This window comes from Gambusia affinis, linkage group LG09, assembly GCF_019740435.1.
Source record: "Gambusia affinis linkage group LG09, SWU_Gaff_1.0, whole genome shotgun sequence".
Classification (NCBI taxonomy): Eukaryota; Metazoa; Chordata; class Actinopteri; order Cyprinodontiformes; family Poeciliidae; genus Gambusia; species Gambusia affinis.
The window spans coordinates 25,283,434-25,305,730 of record NC_057876.1 but is presented as its reverse complement, the minus strand read 5'-3'; the positions used below and the strand labels follow the sequence as shown (position 1 = coordinate 25,305,730).

The following is a 22,297-nucleotide window of genomic DNA, read 5'->3' as shown; positions in this document are numbered from 1 at the left end:
AATGGAAGGATTTTGATTTACTGATCCATTTGTATTTCATCCATCTGAATCATGACTGAGGTAAGAGTCTTACAGGAGTCCTGATCAATATTTCCTTCAGAAAATCCTTTGGGGGTTTTGACTAAAGGATGAATGCATTTTTCTCAAAATATGTAATAGTTTGAGTTTTTTATTAAATAAAATAAATAATTGGAAACGACCTACATGCCTTAACAAGTCATGAAAAGACATTTTTAAATGGATTCTTTGAGATATTTTGTAAAATAATTGAAAATGTTTAAAGATAATATCTTTGAACAAAATAAAAAATTAATTAACACTGCTGTGAAAAAATAGAAAGTTTGTATTCTTTGAGGCAGTAAAGAGAAATGAATGATCCATGACTTGTGCAGTATTAGCTTATTAAGAGTCCCTACTTCCAGAAATCTTTAATTAACTTCTCAATATTTAATATTCTTGTTATTTGCCTCAGTATTACATTACACAATCATCAATCAACATTCTGGATCAAAAATCTGGTGCATTTTGATACTTTATCCAACTTTTGTTATTAAATTTTGTTTTTCTCTTGCTGCTTCTAGCAATTATAAAAGCCTCAAATGAAATAACTATATCCATGCAAACATTCTTCCCTGTTCCAGCTCATTCATATCCAAATCCTCTTCCTTCAGCAGTATTGTACTTGTAATCCCCTCTTTATCTGACAAGAAGCTTCAAAGATTTACTGTTATGAGCAAAGTGTACTTATCTGTTTCCTCCATTCTAACAAATTCTGTTGAAACTCATTCATGATTTGGAGTAAGATTTCACATGTTCTCATGCGTTTGTTTTCATTTTTCTTAGTATCTGTCAGTTTATTTTGAAAAATCATAAATCTGTTTTTAACAAGTCATAAAATACATAAAAAATATATGGAAAAAGTTAATGAATGAACAATCAAAAAGACAGTTATCTAAGATTGGATGCACATTTCCAAGATAATTTGATTACCTCACCTTGATAATCGGGACTATCTGTGAAATCCATAAAAGCTATTTTTTCCCATGCATTCTGAAAAACCTATAAACAGATGCAACCTTGTGTTGATGTATTTTATTCTCTTCACTTCTTCCTCATCCATCTCTCCTGCTGCCCGGCCCGGGCAGCGGCGCTGCCATCGATTGATTCATTCATCTGTTCATCTTTCAAAGAAGCTGCTGCACTTTGATTTGTTGTTGAGTTAGTTTCTGCATAGTCAACTCAACAACACCTCAGATCACATAATATGTATTTATAAACTGTTTTACTCATGAATTTAGCAGTCAGGTAAGAACATTTCCTCATTGTGCTGCTTATGCTATTCAAATATGTTGCAAAGGTCTGATTTTATTATAGTCAAAAACTGGCAATGCCATAAATTTAGAATCATCTTTTGTTTTTTCCCACAAAGGATGAAGCGATTAAATTACAGCCGTTTGTTCTGCTGTCAGTCTTCCAGTGCGGTGGCAGCTACCTCATTGGAAAGCATTCTCTAAACAGCTCCTGCTTTGTCATGAGAGAATAGGGCAGAAAATACATTGATGGATTTTTTTCTGCCTTCATGTTAATGTATTCTGAGGCACTGGGGTGTTATGGTACTTTGCTGCTCCTCATTGCTCTTCCCCTCCCCATCCTCTCTTTTGCTCCTCATCACTTTCCAATATATTTCTCCATCTGCAAAGACAAATACAACTAGGCGGGATCTGCTGTGTTCTTGTTGCCAAATTCACATCGAATGTGGATGGGGCTCACAGCAGGATTATGTCATGATTGCCCAAAACAATCAAACCCTGCACATTGAAGTGGTGCATCATCATAACCTTGAAAGACCTTCACTGGCAGAAAAAAGGGAGTCAAGAGGACCTCTGTGTCATAACTGCGCAGACAGCAGCCCCTGTTGATCATGCAGAGAAATAAACAAGTGCTTTATAAAAGAAAAAGACAACAGCTACACATGCTAAAACTACAGCAACTCTAGGTTAACGGAAATATATTTTATGAATAGTCTATTATATATTTTAATGTGCTGTTACATAATTAGTTGTATGCTTATAGAAGATATGTTACTGTAATTTTAATAGATGGATAACATTTTTGATGTTATTTAGAAGGCTACCAGAAAGAGTGAAATCAGAGACTAAATTGCTACATAAATAATAGCACTCTGCTAAATATCTATATAAAGGCTGAGAATACTGTAAATTCAATTTTTATTTCAATAGTATAATCTCACACTGAACATTATAGAAAAACTAATTTCAGATTTATTGAGTGATTCGGTAATTGTTGACACTATTATAAATCTACGTATTCCATTTTATACTGACATGTTCTGACATAGAAGCCTGCCTCTCTTATTTACTCTTCAAATGAGAAAGACAAAATAAACATGACATTCAAGAATATTGATCTATGGGGTGCAAATAATTGAATAGGACGACTATAGAAAAAAAATGGTTTCAAAATAAAGTGTTATGTATTCCAAGTTTAATGTCACCAAGTCATGGACGTTTTATGAAAAAATATGAAAGTGATTATCAATTTCACATATAATTACTTAATTCATTTAGATCCGTTTATTTCTATTTTTATCTATGTAATTAGCACAATTAAACAATTATGAACATAATTTTGTTTATTTATTTAATTAATTTGTTTATTTGATGCATACATATTGCATACAAAAACGATATATTTATTTTATAATATAATTATTATCCAATTTCTCTTTTGGCACCCCATCGATCTCAGCCTAAGGTTTATAAAAAGTATTTTGTAGTTTTTTTTAATTACTTTTTGACACCTAATACGACGTTGCTTGCAGCTTTTATTTTGAAGAGCGACAGTTCGTTCCATAACTTCCGCATGTCTTCTTCGTGTCTTTTCATGCGGTAGGAGTGTGGCTTCTTCATCGAAATAAATAACCATGTCTATTGAAGTGGAATCTGCAGAGTAAGTGGTCTTTGAAACAACAGTTAACTTATATGTGTTTGATGAAAACTTGCAGAATAATAACTGAATATCAAATATTTATATTTAAGAATAGGCCTTGCTCATCCTCAGCTGCAGAACACCGATCGATGTTAGCACCCAAAGCTAGCATGCTAACCATCTAAAGCACTTTAAACGTATATCCTACTCATCAGCTTGCCTAAGTAGAATGTTTTAATTGTAGTGCAGGAATGGGCTTTAAACTGCTCACTCGTATCATGGTTATACTCCTCACACAACTAATTTGAAAAGGCTAAATGAAGCTAACGTTAGCATGAGTTACCATTTCGCTCGTTGAGTTATGACTGTAAAACTTGGGCAAATTAAGACATTGTCATGCAACATGTACTGTTTTACCTAAATATCTACCGTTTTACCTAAACAGTCTACATTATTTTACCTAAATATGTACTGTTTTACCTAAACAGTCTACATTATTTTACCTAAATATGTAGACTGTTTTACCTAAACATATTGTTTTGTAATTTGATGCGTTCCGTAGTTCCCTCATAATTCTGTTAAATAGAAATTTGTAAGGACCTGAAACGTCTCCGTCCTAGAGACGTTTCGAAGGAGGTTTGTTATATTTGGTGATTTTATGAACCCATTCAATGAAGAATATGAGTGACGCCATAGATTTGATCGATTTGTAATATTGGGCATGGTACCTAAATATCCAAACAAGTTGCATGTCAAAAAAGGGCTTAATTAAAAAAGAAATGTTCACATTAAATAATGTAAAATATTATATTAACATGAAAAACAGCAACTTCACGCATTGTGGCTAACCATTACATTCACAATTAATATTAGCTGTATCACCAGTATAATTTATGTCTTCCCAGCGTGGTGCGTCTGATTATGCAGTATTTGAAGGAAAATAATCTGCACCGAACCCTGGCCACGTTGCAGGAGGAGACAACAGTGTCTCTAAACACAGTGGACAGTATAGAAAGCTTTGTGGCAGAGATCAACAGTGGTCACTGGGATACCGTCCTGCAAGCCATCCAGTCCCTCAAGCTACCAGATAAAACCTTGATAGATCTTTATGAACAGGTGAGTTTCGGATTTGCTATTTTTGTTACATTAAATCCTACTACCTATCAACATTTTCAGAACTATATTGTTTTTTAATAGTTATTTTAGCTCATTTTGAGCACTTCAAGTAGGCCTGTCATGATAACAAATTTTGCTGAGCAATTAATTGTCTCAAAAATTATTGCGATAAATGATAATATTGTTTAAAGACCTTTTTACACTGATTTAATGGACATGACTTAATAATTCATGTGATTTTCTGCCAAAGATAGATGCACTTTATTTTCAAAAGAACACTTAACACTGGAACTAATAAAATTCTCTAAGATCGACTAGTGTAAGCTGGGCATTACACTAAGGAAGGGAGGAGTCAGTGGAGAGCAGCGGAGTTGAGACGTTTTTCATTCAGTGTCATCAACAGAAAGGCAAAAAGGCTGGAAGAAAGGATAAACCCCATATAATCAAAATGAGGTCGATAGTTTTAATTTATCGTGTGATTAATTGATTTATTGTTTATCGCGACAGGCCTAGCTTCAAGTTATAATTAATTTGTTATATTAGATGTGTTTATAAAATTAACTCATTATTAACCTGGGTATCCTTTTCCTAACCAGGTTGTCCTGGAGCTTATTGAGCTGAGAGAGCTCGGTGCTGCTCGTTCACTCCTCAGACAGACCGATCCCATGATCATGCTCAAACAGACGCAGCCAGAGAGATACATCCACTTGGAGAACCTTTTGGCTCGCTCCTACTTCGATCCCAGAGAGGTGAGTCCTACATGTGCAGCAGATGCAGCATTGTTTTATCGTTACGGTATTAGTTTAGTGTCCTAGTTTAATCCTATTTACTGATCTGGAGGAGATTTTAGTTTTCCAGGTCGAGTCAGGTCTCTGCTTCTGGATTGGAGTTCAGTAAAATCATTGAACATCCTGTTGGATGCATTTTCTGCTGACATTGATTGTGATATATATTAATTATTTATTGCCCAGCCCTAGTTTGTCACATGTGTTTTTTAAATTTTTATATGTTCATTTTAAAATATGTCCAATTTACACAATGTGGAATTTTGCAGCATTTTCCCTTTATAACTTGGATGTGTTTCTGTACAGGCTTACCCAGATGGCAGCAGTAAAGAGAAGCGCCGCGCCGCCATCGCTCAGGCCCTGGCAGGAGAGGTCAGCGTGGTGCCGCCCTCCCGTCTCATGGCTCTGCTGGGACAGGTTAGTAACCTTGAAACCTTTAAACTTGCATTATATACACAAGTTGCTGACATTTCACAACTCTTAAATTTCCTTCTTCAGTCTCTGAAGTGGCAGCAGCATCAAGGTCTCCTGCCGCCTGGTATGACCATCGACTTGTTCAGAGGCAAAGCAGCTGTGAAAGACGTGGAGGAGGAGCGCTTCCCCACTCAGTTGAGCAGGCACATAAAGGTACCCACACTGTCAGAAATATCACCTACAGAGGGGGTTATTTTGGCCACTCTATAATCAAAGCTGTTCATTTAGCTGAGCTGGGGTGTAAGTCATTTTCTCTCTCTGCAGTTTGGACAGAAATCTCATGTGGAGTGTTCTAGATTCTCCCCTGATGGTCAGTACCTGGTCACTGGGTCTGTGGATGGATTCATTGAAGTGTGGAACTTCACCACTGGTAAAATCAGGAAGGTATAATACACTTAAACGCAAATCTTACTGTTGTTGGTCTCGCTTCTAGTGCAAGTACTAGCTATGAGTGAAAGAATCTGCCAGGGGAACAAGTACTTTTAAATCAATATTAAGGAATTAGCTCTTATATATCGCTGAAAAATTACTTGTAAGTTAGTTTTGTCTTATTTCAAAGATATTTGCCTTGATAGACAACTTTGGGTTGAAGTTGTCTATCAAGACAGAAAATACATGACAAGATGTTGTGCTTTTGCAGTGAATTTGTGTATTTGGTTGACAAGACTTAATTTGCCTGTTTTCCAGGATCTGAAATATCAGGCTCAAGATAACTTCATGATGATGGATGATGCTGTGCTGTGTATGTGCTTCAGTCGAGACACTGAGATGTTAGCAACTGGAGCCCAGGATGGAAAGATAAAGGTCACCTTTTGTTTCTGTTGTATTTTGAAGTTTTTAAAACACAGTTTAACTCTTACTGCTTTCATTCAGCATTCTTATTTCATTCCCTATTGTAAAATAAATTTATTTTGTAAAAAAAAGCATAAAAACATAAAATGATGGAGCAGTATTTGCTGTTCTTTCTGTCTTGAGTCATCATTAAATACTTTGCATACTTGCATGTAGGTGTGGAAGATTCAGAGTGGTCAGTGTCTGAGGAGATTCGAGCGTGCCCACAGCAAAGGAGTAACTTGTCTGAGTTTCTGTAAAGACATCAGCCAGCTGCTCAGCGCCTCCTTCGATCAGACCATCAGGTGAACTCATCCAAACTAACTTCTCTCTTTCACTCTGAAAACTTTTGTAAGTGCAGCTTCTTAAAGCCTCTTGAGTTGAACACACATGCTCAACTCTTCATTTTTTTGTTTTGTTTTGCACAAGAATCCATGGACTGAAATCCGGTAAATCACTGAAGGAGTTTCGTGGCCACGCCTCGTTTGTCAACGAAGCCACATTTACCCCAGACGGCCATCACATCATCAGTGCTTCCTCAGATGGAACAGTCAAAGTAAGATATTGAAAAAAGTTAAGACTTGACAAACTATAGAAAAGAAAAGAGAGTGATTTAAATTGTTTTTCCAGGTCTTTATGTTTATGGGGAGAATTTATGTTTATGTACATCCAGATTTTCAGATCAGTTTTCTGCTCCATTAAGACACCTTTTCATCATGTTTTTTTATTTAAAAAATGCTCATCCAAATTTGTGTATTCAACCATTCAGCTATATATTTGTTTGACACTCTAGCAATCTATTCATTACTTTGCTCCTCCTTTTAGTTTTCCATCCACCTATTATTGTGTCTCCCTTTCCATGTGTCTTTTCCTCCATTAATTTTTTCTACTTGGTCTCCACAATTAATTTATTAATCCTGACCTACAGTCAATATATTTTCCTTCAATAAATAGTACATGAAAGAGAACTTAAGTCTGAAAAAGTACGGCAGAGTTTTTCTTGCAACTTATTGGGATCCTAACATGAATCATCTAGTCCAGTTGCAGCATTCCGACTTCTTTCCTTGTGTTTTTTTTTCAGCTGTGGAACGTGAAAACTGCGGAGTGCAGCAGCACTTTTAAGCCTCTTGGTACGTCAGCTGGCACAGACATCACTGTCAACAATGTCCTCCTGCTGCCCAAGAACCCTGAGCATTTCGTAGTGTGTAACCGCTCCAATACAGTGGTCATCATGAACATGCAGGGACAGGTAAGTTTAAGTTTTAAGAATATATATTTTTAAGCTTTTAGATGTTCTTTTTATGTGAGCATCTTTGTTTTTCTTGTCTGAACACAGATTGTGAGGAGTTTCAGCTCCGGTAAAAGGGAAGGCGGTGACTTTGTGTGCTGCACTCTGTCGCCCCGCGGCGAGTGGATATACTGCGTAGGTGAAGACTTTGTGCTCTACTGCTTCAGCACCGTCACAGGCAAACTGGAGAGAACACTGACGGTACGATACTGCACGCAAACACAAATCAAAGAGTCCAAAAATATCATTGCACTCCCCCTGCACCGTTCGTGGTGCAGCATCTGTCAGGCAAATCTCCACACAGGTACTGATGGTGAGAATCAGTACCTGTGATTCTCACCATCACAAACTGATTAATACTCAAGGTTGTATCTTAATCAGTAATTTTCTAAATTAAACTTGTTATTTATTGATTGCCTTTGAAGAAATTTCCCCACTTGCTTTGCTGCTCTAGTTTTATTTTTAAAATTAGCTTTAATAATAAAGTTAAATGTGTGCAGGAACCCTAATATCCATGCTTTGTTTTTAAAATGTATATTTTATTAAAACTATAATGCTTTGATCAGAACATTTTTACTCATTTTTTAAAATAAATGTGCAGATATTTGCCAGCTTTTTTTATCTACCACATTGATACTTTATTTTGTTCTGCAACACTGACTGAAAAGCAACAGTTTTTCTCTCTAACAAGTTTCTTGGATATATATATTAATGAAGTTGTCTTGTCTCACCTGCTACTAGTCATAGTGTTATGCCTTTTCTTTGTGTCTTCATGTCTTTTCAAGTCTTGTGTCAATCCTGTTGTTCTTCTATCCATCTATATCCACCTGTATTATGGCCAACCTAGTTAACCCAACTGCAGTTAAAAAAAAAAGATAAAATCCAGACGTCTTCCTCAAATCAAATCTGGAAATTACTGCAGAATTTATTTAAAACAAACTGAAGCTGTTTCTTCAGGTTGAAGCAAAGCCAAAATTACAAGGATTTTACCCAGTCAGTGCTTCTAAAACACTATATACAAACAAAAGGAGACACCTTCCCCCCTCTCGGTCTGTCACAGTAACAAATTTTCCTGGATGATAAATTCTTAGTAATTATAGTGATAAACTATAATGTTTTAAATCCATTTTCAAGTAATATATTGACAATGGCTTAATAATGCAAGATTACCCACTCAAAGACCATTAAACCTTTTAATTTAGTAAACAACCTTTAACATTAGAACTGAAAAATAAGAAAGATTTTCTAGGAAGAAGAGTGCACACTCAGATCTGAAAAGAAACCAACCATAATCTGTTCTTCTTTGATGTCTGTAGTTTTCTCAGCTTTCATTTGACAACTACTAAGTGGTCAAACGAACTTCACTGTTGTGAAGTTCTGCTCCAGGTGACTGGTTCTGCTGCTTTCTTCTTCAGGTTCACGAGAAAGATGTGATTGGCATCGCCCATCATCCCCACCAGAACTTGATCGCCACTTACAGCGAGGATGGCTTGCTGAAACTCTGGAGACCCTGAAGCGTCCTCAGGAGAGGAATCTGGACATTCTCTCTTTTTTCCCATCCTTTTGATTTGTTTTTTGTTGTTTTTTCACTCTGGTGAATCCTTCCCAGGATCAAATGGATTTGATGTACAGGAGAACCATCAGTTTTTTACACTCTGAATAATAGAAAGGTAGTTCATAAAAAAAAAAGTGTACAGTTTTTTTTTTGTTTGGTTGGGTTTTTTTTAAGTTTTTGTAATTTTAAAATCTAGCAGCTTATGGCATTTTAATGAAGCCTGTGGGACTAAAGTTCTTTATTAGACAGAAAAATGTTTTAGCTTCAGTTTTTTGTCGCAGATGTTTTGTAACAGCTGGACAGGAACTCCTCATCTTAAAATAACTTCTTGATCCCTTAAATTTTTCCATTTGTTCAGAACAGAACTCCAAAGAATACTTGCTCAGTGCAGAGAATTGTGAATGTTTTCATATGAATTTAGGAAATTTCTGGCAAATCACTTGAAAACTTGAAGATATTCTGGAAGTATAAATGCCATGTAACATTTTTCTGTCTGTCATTAAAGCCCTCTGAGCTGAACAATGCAGTCTGAATTATTTTTGGTGTATAATCAAACAACAGAACAGGAAGAGTGTTGTAAGGTATTTAACAAACAAATTGTGTTTTTATTTTTTTAAGCTTTGAGTTGTTGAAACTTGTCTCAACTTTCTTAGCCAGTCTTTGTGGGGGGAAAAAATGACCCTACATTGAGCCATTTTTCATGAAGGAGAGGCCTGGTGGAATTTAAACCCAAAACAAACTGGTCCACTGATTCTTAAAGCAGCTGCTCTGCAGAGAAAAGTGTCAGGCTTTTCAGCAACAGCTTCAAAATAAAAGCCTGTGTTGTATAAACACCTGCTTTTCTTCAAAAATGTTATCGTTTAAAGTCAGCTTGATCATAACTAAAATTTAAACTAATGATTTGTGTTTATGAATGTCTCTTTTTTTGGTGAACAAGGGATGCTTGTTTCCATGATTGTTTACAGCTCAGGCAATTTCCAGTAAACTTCATAACATCCTACAGGTGCACTACAAATGTCACGGCCGAATGTTAGCAAGTAGGTAACATGTAAAACTTCAACAGAATCCACACCTCCAACAAGCAATCGTTTCTCATTAAGAGCTGATAATGTTACCATTAACAAAATTGATTTAATATTCCAAGTATGTGACGTCTTCTGGCCACTGAAGTTTGAGCCATTTTTCCTCGTCATTTATTGATGCATGCAACATGTATTAAGACGTATCCCATTCACTAAAGGGAATTTGGAAGCATAACTTATTTGATCACGTTCATTGTATGCTGGCAACATGCTGGCTAATGTTAAAACAGCAAGATAAATGCGGGTAACCACGGCAACCAGTGTTGTTTCCGCAGTCGGAAGTTGCGCGCGCATTCGTTGTTAAACAAAAAACAAAGCGCAGAGCATGAAGTTAGCTTTTAGCCAGTGTAGACTTTGCTTTCTGATAATACTTTTCTCCTTACAAAAATTAATATTTTTATTTTATTTTATTTTTTTACTATGGTAGAAAATAACAAGGTTGGTCACATTGCTTTATTTCCCTTGAAAGCAATTTTATTACAACTAGTATCCCTCATGAGGATTCTTCTGGTTTGTGTGTAAAAGGAAACAGTTTCCAATGGTAGCAGCTTGACAGAGAGGCAGAGCTCCAGGTCAGGGAGGTTGAATGAGTCTTCAGTGTGTGAGGGGTTTGCATTGGAAAGGCTTACTATGGCAGCATTTCTTCCCATCTTTCTGCTTTTATTTTCGCCTTGTGGATTCTTTGTCTTTGTTTGTGGCCACTTGACAGATTTCACATTACCAGTCAAGCCCAGTGTGGTTTCAGGTGTAGATCTTGCCACAAAGAGTCTTTTTTCTGCAGGGACTTCCAATGCATCAGAGGTTCCCACCACAGAATTCACAACCAGTTACAGAAAGTCAACAGCCGAAACCACTACAGAGCGCCCGACTGGGAAGGAAGTTCAGAAACCAGTGAGGAAAGTCCTGAAAACGGAAAAAGAAGATGAAGGTCCTGTGGAATTGGGTGAGGTCTTATCAGACAATTTTATCTGGGAAAACTTTTTTTATTGCATTTCAACCAGTCTTCAAATTTAAAGTGACTGCTAATATCCATGTCTTTATTATTTCTTTGCAAAATGTCTATATGAAATATGCATGCATTGTATATACCACTGTAGTAATAAATGTTGTTGCTCTGAATGTGAAGAAAATACATGACAGTAACTAAAGTTTAGCATGCTTTTAATCTTAAACTTGGATGCAGCAATCTCAGACAAGCTCAGAACTGAACAGATTCTGGAAAAAGATCCATTATAAAAATACAGAGTCACTGATTTGTACTTTAAGCTAAAGTAGCTGCAAAGGAGTATGAGAAGCAGGTCTTATTTGCATTTCTGTAATCAGTGTCCGAGTGTTGGAGGTAGGTCACGTTTTATGCTGATGAAACCCAGATCGTCTTTGTAACGACTGAATCTAAGTAAACAGGAAAAAATGGCTCTTTTTGTCCCATTCATTGGGATCTGAGATGTTAATGAAAGAAAACTCGTGTCTGCTGAACAGTTTCTCTTTTGAGTTGGTCAAATGTTTCCCAAAACCCAATGATGACCCATTTTCAGACTGAGCACAGCATATTTTAATACAAACTGCTAGTATTTTAAAGACTTTATGCTTTGAATGCTACCTTGAACACTAACAATGTTTACAAGGCCTATGTAGGAGAAATTGGCCCACAGCATGCTTAATGATGGGCAGCTGCTTTTCCATATGTTTATCCTTTATTTACACTGGACCTTTCAAAAATCTTTATCTTAGTCTGTATCCTTTCTAGGGTGTATGGTCTTGTACTGAAATCTAATAAAGTCTTGTTAAAGGTGTTTTGCCTTTTTTATAGCAAAGAGATCCGCAAGAAGCCTTACGGTAGCAAAGAAGCTCAAAAATTTCCTGAAGAAACCAAAAGTCATTCCTAAGAAGCCAAAGGTCACTAAAACACCAAAACCAGAGGTCAAAAAGGTCACCCATCACCAGTCGGCCGCCACAAAAACTGCCTCACGTATGTATATAGAAAGGATCTGAAATATACAGTATGACAATCAGACAAGGACCAAATTTTAATGCTGATTATGTTTTGCTGCTTTTCTGAAATGGGTTTTGCTTTGTTGTCAATTAAGATCAAGTCATGGATAGTTTATGTAATAAAACTGTGTATATCTTCTAAACATAAAACTGACCTGGTCTCCAAATTATCAAATTAAGGCCATATAGTATCATTTTCTTTTATTTCCATCTATGTTCAGACTTTTATCTTATTCATATTCTGCTTCATTCAATTCATCATTCGGATTGAGTAATGTATAAAAGCACGAAAGAAAAAATGGCAGCTGAGTACACTGCAGATAATTGCTGAAAACCTGAGTCATGCATAAAAGAACAATCCCCCAAAACCAAAGTAAATAATATAAACAGAGTTGAAGTACACAAAGAAAACGGCCAGTAATTTTTTGTTTCAGTTCGTGGAGTGAAGATTTTAATGAGTAAGGAGACAAAAAAAGTCAGGAGAACTGTTGTTTGAGTAAAAAGGTTGGAGATCTAACAAACTGGCACCCTATTCAGGGAGTATGGTGAGTCCAGTCTGTTTGTAATTCACTACAGTAGCAAAGGACTCCCTGTAACAAAACTGTCATGAAATTATGGATGTTGTAATTTTTGCCGACACTCCAATTTTTCCAAACCACTGTATCACCAGAATAATTTGTATTAGAAACATGGAGTTATTGTGCATAATTTATCTTTCTCTACAGAATTACTTTGTGCTTCACTAATGAGGGTTAAGATGCAGATCTGGAGTATGGAAAAATGTCTCGTCAGGAGGCGTCTGCAGTGAAACGTTTTTGCCTCCATTTGGCTCAGACACAGTGGAAAAAATAATGCTGCTACAACTAATTGTTGTTCAAGTAAAGAATTTATGACTTTGTAAAAAGAATTTGACAATGTGATTTGATTTATTGATTGTTTCTGTAGACTGATCTGTTTCTCTTGTAAAATTTTTTGAGATGACATTCGAATTGGTGGCATCTAAAAAAATGTAACTGAATTGAATGGATTAGACTATTTTGATGGTCTGACTGTTGAATCTGCTCCATCATTTTTCCGCGTCGCCAATAAGCAGCCAGGTTTCTGCTTGGCATATCTCCAATAAAAATATAGATTTGAAAACAATCAGTCTTGTCATTGCAGAGAAAGATTTCCAGAATTTACCATTAGCTGCCAAGTTTTAACAGGCATGACAGAAAAGGGCCTTTTTATCAGAAAAGCAAATTTAACATTACTTATCTGCTGTAGATACGTTAGAGCACTATAGAGCATCCATAGTGCTCTAAACGACTGAAATATGATGATATTTGCTCTTTACACAATAATAGTGACTTTCACTCTCACCCCAGAGCTGATGTGAGACATACTGTATATTGTAAGCTGATATAATTGTTTAGACTAAACCTGCTGTATTTAGTTTAACCAGTATTATTCTGGCAGAAACATAAACTTAAAAGCTGATCATCTTAATGAAAACTTGGCACAAAGTAGATAAATCAGCTGAACAATGTTTCTCTCTCTCTCTTTCATGTGCCAGATTTTTGCTCTTTTTTTCTATTTCTAAAGTTGGCATCACTTTTTAGATGCATATGTTCTGATTTCCCTTTCATATATCACCTTATTATTTTGTGTTAATTAATAAAAGAAAGACCTTCGTGTGAAACTACCATGTGAAAAAGACAAAATCTGTTTCAGTTGTTTAGGAAGTTGAAATTGAATCATGCTTTTTGTTTTACTATAAAAAAAATTTAGGGGAAAAGGGAAATACATTTTCTTCCTTTCTGGTATTCAAACAATCTTACTATAACCACAATATTGCTTATTTATTTTGGATTTTTGCATATTTATCGAGTTAATCAGCTGCTTAAGCTGAGGATTCTTGTGTTTTCTGCCAAATTTCTCCAGCTCAGCCTCAGTGCTTTCAGGAGATATTTGTGGTTTGGTTGGGCTCCTGAGGTCAGCAACACCAAACAGCCTGGAGAGATCCCTCAGGACTACAGGGCAAAATGGAGACAGGGTTTTAGCAGTCACTTCCACAATTTCAGCTCTGAAGTCTGACACATTTTAGCAGCTAGGTGTTCTTCCTGGCAGGAAGAGGCAATGTCTGAAAACTGCAGACAATGAAAAGTCTGTCTAAGTCTGAGGCTTCAGTGCAACAGCGAAAGATGTTGAAATGGCATAAAAATCAGATCTGAGATTGTTCTGCTTTCTTTCTTTTTCCCTCCCTAATCTGGAGTTCATTAAAAGAGCTCAACAGATATATTTCCCAAAACATTTGTTTTAACTTGAGAGATTCTACTTGTCATGTAAGTGATGCATTTATTCTTGAGTCTATCTGACACAGGAGATTGGAGATTTTGGAGATTTTTGGGATGAATTCAGTATGAAAAATAACAGCTCACCTTAACATTTTCTGTTTGTGAATTCAAACAGAAAATGTTTGAATTCACAAACTTAAAAGAAGCTCTTTTAAGTTTTATTTGTTCTTCCATACTATGCAACATAAAACTATGCATATAAAAAGCATGTACTGTACTTTTTGTTGTACTATAACTAATTCAGACATCTAAGCAAATTTCTTTCTATCGTTTTTTTGCATATTGCAGGCTTTCCAGAGCTAATCCATTGATTCTCAGCAATTTACTGTGTTTGTTTATATGTTCTATATTAAAGCCATGTGTCAGTGTTTGGATCAGACAATTTATCTAAAGTATATATTACAAAATTTTTAATTCAGGTTTTACCTTTGGGTTTTCAGTGTGTTCTGAATAGTGATGGATACTACAAGCAGATATCAGTCAGCAGTGCAATGTCACAACTTTCTATTGCAGGCTTAAGAAACAAATCTGTCTTATTGGATATTAATGCAGTACACAATATTTATTCAGTTTGTTTAAAGAGAATATGTTCAAAAAAGTAATCCTTTTCAAACTACCAACCAAAGTTGATCTGCTGCCATTTCAGATTTTGTAAACATGGTTATATTGCTTTTTCTTACACTGCAAAAACACAAAATCTTAACAAGTATTAAAGAAATAACTAATTATAAGTGAAATAATCTGCCAGAGGAACAAGACATTTTTCCCATATTATAAGTTTAAACGTCTTGTTCCTCTGACAAATTATTCAAATGTTCAGCAATATTAAGGAATTATGGACTTAAAACAAGCTCCTGTATTGTGTTGAACAGTTACTTGTCAGTTTTGTTTTATTTCAAGTGAACTAAAATCTTTGCAATAGAAACTAAATAAAATACTTGGTAACATTTTATGTTTCTGCAGTGTACCTTACACAACTTTTATAATAATATTATTAAAGCCTTTGCACATATCCAAACACTGCCCATGCAAAATTAGACGCTAAGGAAACAAATTTCATATTTAAATGATCCATAAAGATCTGTTCACGGTCAGAATGTCCTCCTCTGGGTCTGGAGTCACTGAGGGTGAAAGACGCTCAGTTGAGGGCTTCATCCTACAAGCGACGAGGCCTGGGACCTCACCGCGGCCGACTCAACATCCAGGTACACATCACATCTTCTTCCTACAGATTCAACCCTGCTTTACATTTTACCACTGTTCTTTTGCTGCAGTCTGGAATAGACGATGGGGATATCTATGATGGGGCCTGGTGCGCTCTGTACAAAGACAAGAAGCAATGGCTGGAAGTTGATGCCCAGAGGCTGACCCGGTTTACTGGGGTCATCCTGCAGGGGCGCAACTCCATCTGGAGGTCAGTGCTGGTGGAAACAAAAAGCTTGTTTAAAACCAAAACACTCACTGGACTTAGACACACATCTGAAGTTTTTGTTAAAAAAATTATATTGACAGAAACTGGTTTGGGAAAATTTGTCCTTTGTCTGATTTTCCTTTTTTGAAACTATTCTATTTATATAAGATATTTTCAGTTTTATCTTTAAAATAACAACATTTCTACATAACTTTATAATTTGGTCGTGCTACTCTTACTTGAATACAATTTTTGAATGCTCCATTTACTTGTGGCAATAAGGGAGTTTTTGCTGCTATGTTGAGGTACATGTTGAACATTTTAAAAACCTAAAGTTCTTTAAAAACACAAAGCATTTTATATTTTCACAACACTGGATGGAACCACCAAATATAAAAATATTTGGAGGAACTGGAAGCGGCAGTTTCCGCCTCTTTGCAAAGTTTCTGCATCTGTCACACATGCTCTGTTCTTTTGTTAATTCTCTTCTTTTCTCTACATATCTGTTTCACTTACATGGAGTTGGGACATGGTCCAAACGTACAAGGTTCAGTTTAGTAATGACACGCTGCTCTGGAAGCCCTGCATGAACAGGAGCCAAGAGGCTGTGAGTGAGCATCTGATTTTATGAAAACCGTTTTTCCACCTTCTACATGTGCCTTTAGTATCACCAACACTCAGCACACCTCCTTCTGCTGCAGATATTTGAAGGAAACCAAGACACAGAAACTCCCGTCCTCTCCCTGTTCGACAGTCCCACAGTGGCACGTTACATTCGGATCAACCCTCAGACGTGGTATCAGAACGGGACAGAGGGAGACATCTGCCTCAGGGCAGAAGTGTTGGGATGCACACTTCCTGGTACGAGAAAAGAAACAGCAGAATCTTATTAAAAATTATTAAAATAAGTTGACAATTATTTTAATAATTGATTAATCATGATTAATCCAATTTATTGTTTCAACCCTATCATTCTCACTCGTATTTACATCAAGGTCATTTTCTAATTGTTCAGCCTTCAGCACATTTTTCTCCAGGATTATCCTGTATTTATCTCCATACATCTTTGCATCAACTTAGTCTAGCCTTCCTTTTTCCAATTTCAAATGAGTGGAGCAGAACTCTGTGAGATGTTCAAAACTTTGAATATTGTTTCTAAACTAAAAACCTGTTAAACATTTTTGCAGAAATTCTTCCCTTATCTGTCTGCTAATCATAAATTACAAAAATTTGTACTTTATTTACAAATTAAATTTCTTGATGGGATTTTCTAGACCTTATTTAAGCCGGTAAACTGTTTGTAGGTTCTGGCCAATGATTTGTATTGGGCTTTATTTTGGGCTATTTGAGTAAGAGGGGAGGTTGACACCATATAAAACCTCTATCAAAGTTTGGTTATTTCAGTTAGGTAATTTCACAAAATCTAAAACAGTAGAAAAACATTAACTGTCTTATTTCCTTTTCCATAGATCCCAGTAATGTCTATGCATGGCAGACAGAACCAACAGGGTCCAGAGACAAACTGGACTTCAAGCACCACAACTATAAGGAGATGAGAAAGGTAGATTGAACACAAAAATCTGTCCAGCAATTATATTTACAGTAAAAACATTGTTCAGTCAACTCCACTCTGCTGTCTCTAATGTTCTTTCTTATTGTTTAGTACTATAGAAAACTTATGTATGTTTATAAAAGTAAGGCCAAATGTTCGGCCTTTAACATTTTCACTTTAGTGTCGACTTGAAGACCCTTTTCCTGACTCTGAAACTGGGAATAAATTGGATCCACATCTCCTTAATTATGACAAAACTCATGCAATCTACACACACACACACACATAAAAAAATTAACATGAGGAAAATTGGGTTCAGCGGTTTGAAAGTGTTTTCTTCCTGTTCAGTGATGGTCATTTTACTCATTTAATGCTTCATATGTATATTTTTTATTTTTTGGGTTTCTGTGAAATGAAAGAAAACAAAAGCCAAAATCAGGGGTAATGGTCACACACCTCCAGGTAACTCACTTTGTTGCTGGAAAAAGTTTGTAAAAGAAACAGATGTTGTCCACTGCATAATTTTTCTATAAATTATTTTCTATCAAACATGTTACAACATCCCACTTTTTCTAAGTCATCATTTTAACCCACCTGACCAAACTTTTCCTGACCTTTGGAAATTATTTCAAGAATTTACCATTTTTCAACTTCCATGTTGCAATTAGGTATTTTTTTCTGACTTACTGCTCTTTTCATGCTTTTGTAAATCAATTTTCTGTCTCTCTCAGACAGTATGTGGTTAAATTTACAATTACTTTCTTTACCAGTTGATGAAGTCTGTGCATGACGAATGCCCCAACATCACACGTATTTACAGCATCGGGAAAAGCTACAAGGATCTGAAGCTTTACGTCATGGAGATCTCAGACAATCCTGGAAAACATGAACTGGGTGAGCTTATGGGTTGCAAACGTTTTTCCAAAATATGGTCCAGATTCGCTAACATCAGTCAAACCTGGTTGGAGATTTTGTCAGCTAAAATCAAACAGGTTTTATTTATATTGCAGTTATTTTTTTCTTCACACATTCTTAAAATGTCAGATTAATTTAAAAAAGTAAATTGGTCTTAAATTTTGGCTTGGCAGGAGTATTTAATTTTGTAAATGCTTTGTATTGTTTTTTTCAAGATTTTTCTGTCTCGCAGAAATCTTAATTGCGTTCTGTGACTCAAGGCTATAGAATCTCACTGCTAAGATCCTGTTTCTAGCTAGCTTACTGTTTTGTTTCATGGCTAAGTACAAACCTGTTGCTGCTTGCCTGGACACAGTTTATACATTTCTGTGGAGATACATATAATATACCTTTGATAATGGTCTTAAAAAGTCTTAAATTTGAGTTGGTGAAACCTGCAGAAAGTATTTTTAAAGTCAGAGCCCTGCAGCTCCTTTCTGACCAGATTAAATTAATCATGGACAAACATTTGCTATATACTGAGGTTGTATCTCCACAGTCAAGTCAAGCACAGTGGTAAACCTAAAGCTGCTCTGCCTGGAGTTCCTCTATATTTGCTCTGAGATGTACAAATGTTTTTTTTGGCCCATTTAGGCTGGGAGAGATTTTCCCCTAAAAAAAAAAAAAAAACACGTCAGAGAAGCAATCAATGTCGAGCTGAGGAAGGCTGATTAAATACTCAGACAGAAAATAGAGGAAAAGAAATGCCACAGTGGATTTCAGTTTCTTAAGGGAAAAGAAAAGAGCAATGTTCTTAATTTTGCATGTATGTTTTGCCACTCGTTGCAGGAGAACCAGAGTTTCGGTACGTTGCAGGGATGCATGGGAATGAGGTGCTGGGTCGGGAGCTTCTGCTCAACCTGATGCAGTACATGTGCCAAGAGTACAAACGAGGAAACCAGCGGATCGTCCATCTGGTCAAAGAGACTCGCATACACCTTTTGCCCTCCATGAACCCCGATGGATACGAGATGGCCTTTAAGAAGGTGCCAGAAATCCCGATTTAATGTTCTCATTCTGAGCTTAAAAAGAGCTTCAAACAGAACAGAATCCTTTTCCTTTGGTCCCCATCCCTGAACAATACACCTCTGAAGAGGCTTTTGTAAGAAATGCAGAGATCTCATTTTTGTTTCAAAAACTTCATCTAGTTTGCACGAACAAACTCGCCAAAACTTGTACATCACTTTCATTTTTACATGAAAATGAACTGAGTAAGATTAAGCCAATGCTCTTGGCTTACATTTAAAACTTTAGAACTTTCTTCAGAACTTGTAGAGGTGTTGAGGTAATGCATTTCTATAAATCTGCTGTGTTGTAGCATCGAACCGTCAAACTCCTATTATACCATTTGTCAAAAGTTTTTCTTCACATTCTTATAGATTCTAGATAAAAAAATCCTACATTTCTGACAAAAAACTCAAAAAACTTTTTGAGTAAAAAAAAAAAAATCAAGGAAATGTTTATATTAATCTTAGAAAATTTGCTAGAAAAAGTTTTATATTCAAGTTTATATTTCTGAGATTAATCTAAAAAAATTCTGAGTTTTCTTTCTAGCAAATTTTCAGCTTTTCAAACTCAGAAATGTCCAAGTTTTAGAACATTTCTGATATATTTTGGCTGTAATGTACTTCTGTTTTGTTTTTTCTATCAACAATGTCCCTAGTAAGCCATTGAAGAAAGGTATTTGAACTCAGGAATGTGTTGTTGCAATACAGCAGTGCTAACTTGCACAATTAGCTAGCATGAATGATGTTTTTTTCTTTAATAGGTTGCACCTGAAACTCGAGCTGTGATCAGGTGGATGCAGAACATCCCCTTTGCTCTGGGTGCAAACCTCCATGGAGGAGAACTGGTCGTCACCTACCCGTACGATATGACCCGGGACTGGGCACCGCGCGAACACACACCCACCCCTGATGAGAGCTTCTTCCGCTGGCTGGCTGCAGCGTATGCCAGCACCAATCAGGTCTCTCTCACTTTTCCCTGCTCTAACATCCTCCTCTGGGAAGTGACTGAAGAAAGTTGTTGTCTGATCAAACCAGGTGATGTCCAACCCAGACCGAAGGCCATGCCACAACAAGGACTTCCTCAGATACAACAACATCATCAATGGGGCCGACTGGCACAACGTACCCGGAAGTAAGAACCCATGTTTAGTTGGATTTTAGTTGAATATACAATTTAATATAATGCAACAATAATTTTGACAATAATTTTAAATCCTTATCAATATATCTTTTTGTAGCTGAAACTGAAATGACTTATTCTGACACTTGGACATGATGTTTTCTGTTCTTGCAGGTATGAATGATTTCAGCTACCTGCACACCAACTGCTTCGAGGTAACCGTGGAGTTGTCCTGCGATAAGTTTCCTCACGCCAGCGAACTTCCCATCGAGTGGGAGAACAACAGAGAGTCTCTGCTGGTTTACATGGAGCAGGTCAGAAGGCTTCAGTCATTTTTGTTGCTTTTGGTTATTATTTTTCTTCCTATTTGTCTTTTCCAGGATATTCCTTAACTGCAAACTGTAAATTTAAAAAGGGAGCTATTACAATGCCACTACAAACTGCATGTTTGTGTCAGTAACTTTCATATGGAGCCTCAGAACTGCAGTTATTTCATTGGAAACTCTCCACATCTTCCTGGCTTCTTGAGATTTGTATATTGATTTTACATTCTAAAAAATAATCTGTGTATCAGTGTAATGCCTTAGGACTTTAGCCTACAGAAAACTGTAAATTTCTCATTTGAATGTTCAGATCCATCGTGGAATTAAGGGTGTGATACGGGACAAAGACACCGGGGTGGGAATAGCAGACGCCATCATCAAAGTCCAAGACATCGATCATCACATCAGATCAGGTTCAATTTTTTTTTTATACGCAGCGCCCTCTAGAGTTAGAACAGTTGGTACTCCTGCTGTCAGTAATGACATTTAACATAACTGGAGCTTTACAGAGATAGGCACCTTTGACCTTTCATCTTGAGATGATCTCTCCACTTCAGACCCAGATTAATGGGTTCTAACTTTTGTTTAACAAAATTATATTTTCTTTTCTTATTGTTTTACTTTGTGTTTTGTAACTTCTTTATTATTTTCAGTGTTGCGTTACAATTACTGTATTTGATCAAAAGCAGAATGTGGGAATTTATGTTCATCTTCTACCTTCATTAATTAGATAAATCTGAAGCACTAGTTCCACTAACATTATTTACTTTATAATAAGACATTTTCCCATGTTATGAGATAATCCGTCAGTGCAACAAGTACATTTTCATCAATATTAAGAAATTATTGACTTAAAACAAGCTCCTATTCTGCTGAAATGTTACTTGTAAGTTAGGTTTGTCTTATTTCAAGTGTTTTAAGATATTTGCACTAGAAACTAGATACAAATACTTAGTAAAATATTGTGCATTTCTAGTCTATATAGAAGTGATTAAAGCTTAAATAATATTTTTCTCGTGCAGCAGTTTTTTTTTTATTTTTTGCTTTTATCATGCTGAGCTTTATGCCTGGTCTTCCCTGCTGCAGTGGTTGATGGCGACTACTGGCGCCTGCTGAATCCAGGTGAGTACCGCCTGACGGTCAGCGCTAAAGGCTACATCCCTTCCTCCCGTACATGTTACGTTATGTACGACCACTTCCCCACAATCTGCGACTTCAACCTGACCAAGACACCCAGACGGAGAGCAATGGACATTCTGGCAAAGGGGGGGAAACTTCCCAAGGACCTGCAGCGATGGCTGCGGCATCTACGTATGAGGAAAATCCGCATCCGCACCATCAACCAGCGGCGTGCTGCGGCCGCTGGCAAACGAGCAAAACGGGTCTGAGAGCAAAGCAGGTCTTGGTTCAGAGACACCAAAACTCACTGGATTTAGCATTAGAGTCTATTTTTGAAAATATAATTATCAGGGCAGAGCAGGCGGGCAACATTCTACTTTTTTTTAATGACCTGCTGTGGAGC

General features: G+C 36.4%; 1 protein-coding gene and 1 pseudogene across 2 annotated transcripts; both read left to right on the top strand.

The window, feature by feature from the left end:
- Positions 1-2,861: 2,861 nt before the first annotated feature.
- Positions 2,862-9,517, top strand: smu1a (SMU1 DNA replication regulator and spliceosomal factor a). 2 transcript variants are annotated; one of them, XM_044127114.1, is made up of 12 exons: positions 2,862-2,970; positions 3,855-4,065; positions 4,662-4,814; positions 5,157-5,267; positions 5,349-5,477; positions 5,589-5,708; positions 6,012-6,128; positions 6,333-6,460; positions 6,585-6,711; positions 7,237-7,404; positions 7,492-7,644; positions 8,859-9,517. In XM_044127114.1, the coding sequence occupies exons 1-12, from the start codon at positions 2,945-2,947 to the stop codon at positions 8,955-8,957; spliced, it is 1,542 nt and encodes a 513-aa protein (XP_043983049.1). In that variant the 5' UTR covers positions 2,862-2,944; the 3' UTR covers positions 8,958-9,517. The 2 variants fall into 2 exon arrangements, with proteins under 2 accessions (XP_043983049.1, XP_043983048.1); XM_044127113.1 differs by having other exon boundaries at positions 5,157-5,477.
- Positions 9,518-10,594: 1,077 nt separating this feature from the next.
- LOC122837045 lies at positions 10,595-22,267 on the top strand (annotated as a pseudogene).
- The last annotated feature ends 30 nt before the right edge of the window (positions 22,268-22,297 follow it).